Raw genomic sequence first — 10,553 nt, 5'->3', positions numbered from 1 at the left:
GAGTTAACTCTTTCTCTTAGTGTTACTAAGTACCTAAATATATGTCGAGGGATATCATTGTTAGACATCATCTCTTAATTATGAGAAATCAAGTATTTTTAATTCTTTCTCATTTCACTCTCCTCCAGCTCCACATTTATCCTCTTGAAACATGATTTGCCCCACTTCATAAATAAAGGGCCGCATCCAAACAACAAGTCAAATGCAGGAAAGAAGATAAAAAGGTCTCCTCGGAGGAGTTATTTCCTGCAACCCGAAAAAAGAAAATAAAAAAGGGGATACAAGGGTCGTCGGAGACAACCGATCAACGGTTAAGAGGCGAAGCGAGTTGACGCCTACCACTATAAGATTAATCACTCCGCCTAGCCCATCCATGTCCCACTGCGTAGAGAGTGGGTGCCACTACAAAAGAGGCATCTCCTCCCAAAAGAACAAAGAAAATCATGATATATATATATATATATATATATATATATATATATATATATATATGTGTGTGTGTGTGTGTGTGTGTGTGTGTGTGTGTGTGTGTGTGTGTGTGTGTGTGTGTGTGTGTGTGTGTGTGTGTGTGTGTGTGTGTGTGTGTGTGTGTGTGTTGGAATTTTGTCTATTTTGGGCCTAGCCCAATAGCAGTTTCAGAAATTCCTAATAAATCCTAGAGGTCCACGCAGCCCATTCGTGCAAGGCAAGAGGTGGAACTAAAGTTTAGTCCCACATTGCTAGTTTAGAGGGAGTTGGACCTCTTTATAAGGAAGGCTCTTTCTCCACATGTATGAGGATGAGAATAAGAGAGACATCCACGCGCGCTCCTCCTCCGCCGCCCGCCTCGCCTCGCCACGACGCGGGTTGCGGGAATGAGTCGAGCAGATACGCACCGGAACTACTTCTTCCTCTCGCCACCGGTTCCTATCGCTGAGCTGCTGCTGTCTTCCTCATAGCGGCGTGCACCGTGAGTCGGGACAGTAGGCCTCTTTTTGGGGAGCACTCAGCGCGACTACTGACTTCTTTGTCACGTACGCCCTGGACTCCGACGACTTCTTCCCCGACGTCGACAATACGTGTTCTTGCTCTTTCTGTTAGAGGTCCTGCGCAGTTCTTTGCTCTAGTGTCTGTCCTACATATGATAGGTTCTACGCCATATATGCAACCTCTTCTACTATCTGCTTTAGACATGTTTGGTTGCAGTTCATATATGCAGATGTTATTTACCTTCTCTCTGTCAGATCGCATGACTACTTTTATCCATGTTATGTTAGTCATGCTTTATCTAATATTTCTATTAATAAAATCATTTGGTAAATTGCTCATATTTCCAACAATCCAAAAACCTTATTATAGGCAATTTACCTCGAGTGGTTTTGATGCTTCCATGAAACCTCCTATGTTTGAAGGTATCCACTAGAAGAGGTGGCGCGTGAGAGCAGTCTTATGGTTTCAAACCATGAGTTGCTATGACGCCACTCTTGGCAAACCTGAAGGAGAGCTTGATGCTCAACAGGCACAAGCTTTTCAGAAAATGGATACTCTGTTTAAGGCTGCTCTCTTGAGTGTTCTTGGTGAGAACATAGTTGATGCTTATGCGTCAATTGATAATGGAAAAGATATGTGGGATGCACTCGAGACCAAGTTTGGGGTCTCGGATGCTGGCACTGAGCTGTACATCATGGAGCAATTCTATAATTACAGGATGACTGAAGAGCGCTCTGTGGTTGAGCAACCTCATGAGACACAGTCATTTGCTAGAGAACTTGAGCACTTTAGTTGTATGCTACCAGACAAGTTTGTTGCCGGGGGTATCATCACTAAGCTTCCTCCTTCGTGGAGGAACTTTGCTACCTTACTGAAGCATAAGAGAAGGGAGTTTTCCGTCCCGGATCTCATTGGCACTCTTGATGTGGAAGAAAAGACGAGAGCAAAGGACACACGTGCTTGAGGTATTGAGGGAGGATTTAGTGCCAATCTGGTACAGAAGAAGAACTTCCAGCCCCACAAGTTCAAGAACAAGGGCAAATTTGATGGTAAAGCAAAGTCTGATGGGAAGAACAAGGCTGTGCAACACACGAACTTCAAGAAGAAGAATGACAAGAAGAGAGGTGTTTGTCATGTGTGTGGGGATCTTGATCATTGGGCTCCTAGTTGCCCTAATCGCTATGACAAGTGTCATCCTGGGAAAGGCGGCAAGACCACTAATGTTGTCATTGGAGATAGTGACATGAAGGATGTTGGGTATGGTATATTTCCCACTATTCTTTCAGTATGTCATTCTCCTGATTGGTTGATTGACACGGGTGCTAATGTGCATGTATTGTTGGGGAATGTTGCAGAAAATAAAATTTTTCTACACTTCACCAAGATCAATCTATGGAGTCATCTAGCAACGAGAGAGAGGAGTGCATCAACATACCCTTGTAGATCGTGAGCGGAAGCGTTCAAGTGAACGGGGTTGAGGGAGTCGTACTCGTCGTGATCCAAATCACCGATGACCAAGTGCCGAACGAACGGCACCTCCGCGTTCAACACACGTACGGTTGGGGAAGACGTCTCCTCCTTCTTGATCCAGTAAGGGGGAGGGAGAGGTTGATGGAGATCCAGCAGCACGACGGCGTGGTGGTGGAAGTAGCGGGATCCCGGCAGGGCTTCGCCAAGCGCAAGCGGGGAGGAGAGGTGTTACGGAGGGAGAGGGAGGCGCCCGGAGCAAGGGTGCGGCTGCCCTCCCTCCCCTCTTTATATAGGGGCCCTGGGGGGGGGGAGGGGTGCCGGCCCTAGGAGATCCAATCTCCAAGGGGGGCGGCGGCCAAGGGGGTGGCTTCCCCCCCAAGCCAAGTGGGTCGCCCCCCCACCCCTAGGGTTTCCAACCCTAGGCGCAGGGGAGGCCCAAGGGGGGCGCACCAGCCCACCAGGGGCTGGTTCCCTTTCCCACTTCAGCCTCTGGGGCCCTCCGGGATAGGCCGGGATAGGTGGCCCCACCCGGTGGACCCTCGGGACCCTTCTGGTGGTCCCGGTACAATACCGATGACCCCCAAAACTTTCCCGATGGCCGAAACTAGACTTCCTATATATAAATCTTTACCTCTGGACCAATCCGGAACTTCTCGGGACGTTCGAGATCTCATCCGGGACTCCGAACAACTTTCGGGTTACCGCATACAAATATCTATATAACCCTAGCGTCACCGAACCATAAGTGTGTAGACCCTACGGGTTCGGGAGACACACAGACATGGCTGAGACGACTCTCCGGTCAATAACCAACAACGGGATCTGGATACCCATGTTGGCTCCCACATGCTCCTTGATGATCTCATCGGATGAACCACGATGTCGAGGATTCAAGTAATCCCGTATACAATTCCCTTTGTCAATCGATACGTTACTTGCCCGAGATTCGATCGTCGGTATCCCAATACCTCGTTCAATCTCGTTACCGGCAAGTCACTTTACTCGTACCGTAATGCATGATCCCGTGACCAAACACTTGTTCACATTGAGCTCATTATGATGATGCATTACCGAGTGGGCAGAGAGATACCTCTCCGTCATACGGAGTGACAAATCCCAGTCTCGATCCGTGTCAACCCAACAGATACTTTCGGGGATACCTGTAGTATACCTTTATAGTCACCCAGTTACGTTGTGACGTTTGGTACACCCAAAGCATTCCTACGGCATCCGGGAGTTACACGATCTCATGGTCTAAGGAAATGATACTTGACATTGGAATAGCTCTAGCAAACGAACTACACGATCTTGTGCTATGCTTAGGATTGGGTCTTGTCCATCACATCATTCTCCTAATGATGTGACCCCGTTATCAATGACATCTAATGTCCATAGTCAGGAAACCATGACTATCTGTTGATCAACGAGCTAGTCAACTAGAGGCTCACTAGGGACATGTTGTGGTCTATGTATTCACACATGTATTACGATTTCCGGATAACACAATTATAGCATGAACAATAGACAATTATCATGAACAAGGAAATATAATAATAATCATTTTATTATTGCCTCTAGGGCATATTTCCAACATGTATGCGGTGATATTTCCATGTTTTCATCTTATCAGACCGCAGGGACTTCAACCGTGCTGATGGGCAACGGTTCAAGTGCTTTTGTTCGTGGTGTTGACACGGTTGATCTGAAGTTTACTTCGGGGAAGGTCGTGCGGCTGAAGAACGTGCATTATGTCCCCTCCGTCAATAAAAATCTTGTTAGCGGATCTCTTCTGTGTAGAGATGGCTACAAGCTTGTCTTTGAGTCGAATAAATTTGTAATATCCAAGTATGGAACCTTTGTTGGTAAAGGCTACGAGTCAGGAGGCCTGTTTCGTTTATCCTTATCAGACGTTTGCAATAAAGTTGTTAATCATATTTGCAACAATAGTGAATCAAATGTGTAGCATTCACGTCTTTGTCATGTTAACTTTGGTTGCATGTCGCGACTAGCGAAGCTGAACTTAATACCTAGTTTCACCACTGTCAAAGGATCTAAGTGTCAAGTGTGTGTGCAAGCTAAGCAACCTCGTAAGTCTCATGTGACTGCGGAAACGAGAAATCGTGCACCACTGGAACTCATACATTCAGATCTATGTGAAATGAATGGTGTTTTGACGAAAGATGGAAAAAATATATTTCATGACGTTAATTGACGAATCCACTAGATACTGCTGTGTGTATCTTCTGAAATCTAAGGATGAGGCTTTGAACTTTTTCAAGATCTATAAAGCTGAAGTGGAAAATCAACTTGATCGGAAAATCAAGAGGCTTAGGTTCGACCGTGGTGGAGAGTATTTTTCCAATGAATTTGATGCTTTTTGTGCGGAACATGGTATAATCCATGAGAGGACGCATCCCTATTCACCTCAGTCAAATGGTGTAGCCGAAAGAAAGAACCATACTCTAGCTGATTTGGTTAACGCCATGTTAGACCCATCGAGTCTCTCCAAGGCATGGTGGGGGGAGGTGATATTGACTGCATGTCATGTCCTAAACCGAGTTCCCATAAACAACAAAGAGATAACTCCATTCGAGGAATGGGAGAAGAAAAGATTAAAGCTCTCTTATCTACGAACCTGGGGTTGTTTGGCGAAAGTCAATGTGCCAATTCCAAAGAAGCGCAAGCTTAGACCAAAGGTCGTGGATTGTGTTTTCCTGGGATATGCTTTTCATAGAATTGGTTATAGATTCTTGGTTGTAAAATCTGAGGTACCTGACATGCATGTCGGTACGATCATGGAGTCGAATGATGCAACGTTCTTTGAAGATATCTTTCCAGGAAGGATATGGCCACCTCATTTAATTAGGAGATGCCTAGTTCAAAGAATCAGGAACCAATTACAATTACTGAACCTGCCATTTTGATGGAATACTTCGAAAATCCTGTGGAGGAGAACAATGAAGTTCCTACTAGGAGCAAGAGACAGAGTCCTACAAAGTCCTTGGTGATGATTTTCTCGTGTATCTCATAGATGACACTCCCAGTTCTATTTCAGAGGCCTGTGCATCTGAAGATGCTGACTAATAGAAGGAAGCGGTTCGTAGCGAGATGGATTCCATCTTGGCGAATGAAACTTGAGAGATAACTGATCGTCCTTATGGGTGCAAGCCTATAGGATGCAAATGGTTATTCAAGAAGAAGCTTAGGCCTGATGGTACTATCAAAAAGTACAAGTCTCGGCTCGTGGCCAAGGGTTATACCCAAAAGGAAGGTGAAGACTTCTTTGATACTTACTCACCTATGGCTCGACTTACCACTATTCGAGTTCTACTTTCACTAGCTGCCTCACATGGTCTTCTCGTTCATCAAATGGATGTTAAGACTGCTTTCCTAAATGGAGAGTTGGACGAGGAAATTTATATGGAACAACCAGATGGGTTTGTACTAGATGGTCAGGAAGGGAAAGTGTGCAAGTTGCGGAAGTCTTTGTATGGACTTAAGCAAGCACCCAAGCAGTGGCATGAGAAGTTTGAAAGAACTTTAACAGCTGCAGGCTTTATTGTAAACGAAGTTGACAAATGTGTGTACTATCGCCATGGTGGGGGCGAGGGAGTTATCCTTTGCTTGTATGTTGATGACATACTGATTTTCGGAACAAATCTGAATGTTATTAAGGAGGTCAATGATTTCCTATCTCGCTGCTTTGAGATGAAGGATTTAGGAGGGGCCGATGTCATTCTGAACATCAAGTTGTTGAGAGACGATGATGGTGGGATTACATTGCTTCAATCTCACTATGTGGAAAAGATCTTGAGTCGCTTTGGCTATAGTGACTGCAAGCCCTCTCCAACACCATATGATGCGAGTGTGTTACTTCGAAAGAATCGAAGAATTGCTAGAGATCAATTGAAATATTCTCAGATTATTGGATCGCTTATGTACTTAGCCAGTGCTACAAGACCTGACATCTCTTTTGTTGTTAGCAAACTGAGTCGGTTTGTCTCAAAACCAGGAGATGTGCATTGTAAAGCTCTAGAGAGAGTTTTGCGTTATTTGAAAGGCACTACGAATTATGGAATTCACTACACTGGGCACCCAAAGGTGCTTGAAGGGCATAGTGACTCAAACTGGATCTCAGATGCTGATGAGATAAAGGCCACGAGCGGATATGTATTCACTCATGGAGGTGGCACTATTTCTTGGAAGTCTTGCAAGCAGACCATCTTAACGAGGTCAACAATGGAAGCAGAACTCTCACAGAACTAGATACAACTACGGTCGAAGAAAATTGGCTTCGTCGGCTCTTCAATGACTTGCCGGTTGTTGAGAAACCTGTACCGGGTATCCTGATGAACTGCGACAATCAAACTGTAATCACGAAAGTAAGCAGCTCAAAGGATAACATGAAGTCATCAAGACATGTTCAGAGAACGTTAAAGTCTGTCAGGAAAATGAGAAACTCCGGAGTTATTGCATTGGACTATATCCAAACATCAAAAAATCTGGCAGATCCTTTCACTAAGGGTCTATCATGCAATGTGATAGATAATGCATCGAGAGAGATGGGTATGAGACCCACAATATGAGTTGTTCACAGTGGTAACCTAGTCTATGTGATCGGAGATCCCGTGAATTAGATGTGGAAGACAAGCTGTTGGTCAACTGAGAGGAGAGTATCCTTACTATTAACAATACCACTCCATGAAGATGCAATACTCTCCTAATCTGCATGACAGGTTGATGTATATCTTAATGTGTTCTAAGTGGCTCATTGAAGCAGAGATGTCGTCCTGCAGAACATCTTTTGAAGAACGCACCTATATGAGACTGATTATTAAACGTCGCAATCTATGAGAGTAGGGTTCTCTCTAGTAAACTCATGAAAGGTCTCGGAGTATGACGCATAAGTTCCACCCGCGGGGAAGACCCACGGTAGCCACGTAACGGTCAAGGCTTTATGTGAAACTAGATTCGCAGAAAATTTGCAGTTCAAGGCCCAGTCCACTGTTCAAGTTGCTTACTAGTGTAGCATAGAGTTCTAGGTGGAAGTTCAACTTAACAGTCTCCACTGCAGTACCAGTACATAAAACAGTGTTTTGGAACCAAAGGCAAATTTTGTGTGCCTCTGGGATTTGGTGGGGGATTGCTGGAATTTTGTCTATTTTGGGCCTAGCTCAATAGTAGTTTCAGAAATTCCTAATAAATCCTAGAGGCCCACGCATCCCATTCGTGCAAGGCAAGAGGTGGAACTAAAGTTTAGTCCCACATTGCTAGTTTAGAGGGAGTTGGACCTCTTTGTAAGGGATGCTCTTTCGCCACATGTATGAGGATGAGAACAAGAGGGACATCCACGCGCGCTCCTCCTCCACCGCCCGCCGCGCCGCGTCGCGCCGCGCCGCGGGTTGCGGGGCCGAGCCGATGTCTAAATTTTTGCCACGCACGATGGGTATACGAAAGGTCACGCGGAAGCTGAAACGTTTTGTTGTAGTGGAGATTGAATATGAATGGCGCACCTCTTCGCCTGCTGCCTGTTCATTTCATCTCCCTCATTCCCTTGATCTCCCGGCGTAGCCTCTCGCCTCCTTCTCTTGCGCCTATAAAAGCGAGGTCGCTCCTCTTAGAGATACGCACCAGAATTACTTCTTCCTCTCGCCACCGGTTCCTATCGCTGAGCTGTTGCTGTCTTCCTCATCCCGGCTTGCGGCGTGCACCATGAGTCGGGACAGTAGGCCTCCGAAACCGCACCTCTTTGAGTCCTGTACGGGAGAAGGGTGATAAGGTTTTTGGGGAGCGCTCAGCGCGACTACTGACTTCTTCGTCACGGACGCCCCGGACTCCGACGACTTCTTCCTCGACGTCGACAACCTTCTCAACGACATGGCTGGCGAGGACACCGACCCTAAGTCCAGTGCTACTGTTGCTGCTGTCCCGTACGTGTTCTTACTCTTTCTGTTAGAGGTCCTGTCATAGTTCTTTGCTCTAGTGTCTGTCCTACATATGATAGGTTCTACGCCATATATGCAACCTCTTCTACTATCTTCTTTAGACATGTTTGGTTGCAGTTCATATATGCAGATGTTATTTACCTTCTCTCTGTCAGATCGCATGACTAGTTTTATCCATGTTATATTAGTCATGCTTTATCTAATATTTCTATTAATAAAATCATTTGGTAAATTGCTCAGATTTCCAACAATATGTACTTCACCACTCCCTGTTCATCAATCATCATGGAGACCATGTCATTCTTTTTGCAAAGGCACCGGCACGCCACCACCTCATACTAAATAATGCCTCCTTTTCTGCAAGTGGACGCTGAGACCAGGAATCACTGCATGTCGTTGAGCGACCTATTAGTAACTTACACAATGAAAATCAGCGGTAATAAGACTGGATTTTCTACTCTCGGGTGTACTACACCCGAGTTAGCAAAAAAGTTGAAAAAAGTTTATCAAACGAAATCCAAAAAATCTGAAATTTTGCTACATCAAACATTATCATATGTTTGAGGTTCTTGCCAAGTTTCATCGAAAAATAATATCTGAGGAGCTCTCACCCAAAAAAAAAAATCGCTGCTGAAAGTTTTGTGCACTGTTTGAGCAGTGATTTTGTTATTTTTGATGAGACCTCCTCAGATGTTATTTTTAGATGAAATTTTGCAAGAACCTCAGCCGCGTGATAATGTTTCCTGTCCCAAAATTTCAGATTTTTTAGACAATGTTTGATCACATTTTTTCAATCTTTTGCTAACTCGGGTGTACTACACCCCAGAGTAGCCACTACTTTCCGTAAATGGAATTGAGCAACTAAAGTTTTGACGAACCGGCCGAGCCATCGAACATGGCTTCGGAGGGCCGGCGGAGCACGTCGACCTGAGCACGCAGGTGAACGGCATAGTCCATCGCCTCGCAGAGCAGGGTGACCTCGTCGACTGCGGAGTCCCGGCCTCCTGGTATCACCTCCCTCAGAGCCGTCATCCTCCTCCTCACCAGCCTCCCCACGACGTTGCTCCTCTTGCAGCCGCGGCACCTCCTCATGATCCTCCGGCACCTCTGTACCTTGCACGCTCTGGACGCCGGATCCAAGATGGCCTTGGGCCACCTCGCTCCGCCGCCATGCGCAGTCGCCATAGCGACGTCCATGGAGGACTTGACGGCGCGCTTCCTCTCGTGGAGGCTAGTGGTGCCGCCGAAGGACGTGTTCGGGCGTGCCTGTAGCTGGAGGCGGAGGAGGAGGTTCTTCAGGAAGGCCTCCTTGAAGGACTTGGTGCTGGTGCTAGGACCTTGCATGGTTGTTTCTGTTCTTTTGCTAGAGTAGAGACAGGATGTACTTGCTGTGATAAGTAATGTCGATGGATGATATGATGTACTTGCTGGCGCAGAAACATGGGCGCTCCTGCTGCTTAAATAAGACTGGTCTCCGGCATGTGATGTCACTAAGTAGTACCTTAATTGAACATGTATGTCCCATATACTCCCTCTAGTCCAATATGTAGTGCGCATGGTTTGAGGCTCCAAGACCAAGGCATGACGTGGAGATGTACTTCTAGACCATAGTAACCCTGCATGCACACTCTCCGTACATAGGCATGTGGATGTGCTGCATTTCCAGTGAAAAGCTAGGGGTAATTCTTGTCCAAAGTGCTTCATACGCACTACATTGTGGAATTCTTGCAAGAAACTAATACGCACTACATTGTCCAAAGTCTCGGATTCATAATCTCTCACTCATGCATGAATGATTTTTACTGTTGATGTTGAATATTAATGCTCCTCCTTTTCATGATGTATACCCTGTGTCGGCGACTTGAAGCTCAAAAGTATAGAACCACATGCTCATGGCATTTATTTGTGACCGCCGAGCACATTCTTCCCTGCTGTCTTCGACGTGCTCTTATTCTTCCATGATGATGATGTCTTGTCGTATGCTATGCATGAATGTAGAACGGAGAAGTAGGACCTGAGATTTTTTAAGAAAAGGAGGAAAACCCTGTCTCTACATCTGGGCGATGCATGCAATCTTTTTATTACTTGTTCACAAAGGCTTTACAAAGTAATATATCAGTACGCCTGAAGCCACCATCTTGGCAACATTTATCGCTACTCCTCTCTACT

General features: G+C 45.8%; 1 protein-coding gene across 1 annotated transcript; it reads right to left on the bottom strand.

Moving 5' to 3' along the window:
- Window positions 1-9,071: 9,071 nt before the first annotated feature.
- Window positions 9,072-9,782, bottom strand: LOC123150468 (transcription factor IBH1-like 1). Its single transcript, XM_044570316.1, has one exon. The coding sequence runs from the start codon at window positions 9,726-9,728 to the stop codon at window positions 9,246-9,248; it is 483 nt and encodes a 160-aa protein (XP_044426251.1). The 5' UTR covers window positions 9,729-9,782; the 3' UTR covers window positions 9,072-9,245.
- Window positions 9,783-10,553: the final 771 nt, after the last annotated feature.

This window comes from Triticum aestivum, chromosome 7A (assembly GCF_018294505.1).
Source record: "Triticum aestivum cultivar Chinese Spring chromosome 7A, IWGSC CS RefSeq v2.1, whole genome shotgun sequence".
Classification (NCBI taxonomy): Eukaryota; Viridiplantae; Streptophyta; class Magnoliopsida; order Poales; family Poaceae; genus Triticum; species Triticum aestivum.
Note: the sequence above shows the minus strand (reverse complement) of the source record. Positions and strands in the feature narration are given on the sequence as shown.

Bases quoted from the DNA above. Each gene is read 5' to 3' on its own strand.
- LOC123150468 (XM_044570316.1), bottom strand. From the start codon at position 9,728: ATGCAAGGTCCTAGCACCAGCACCAAGTCCTTCAAGGAGGCCTTCCTG.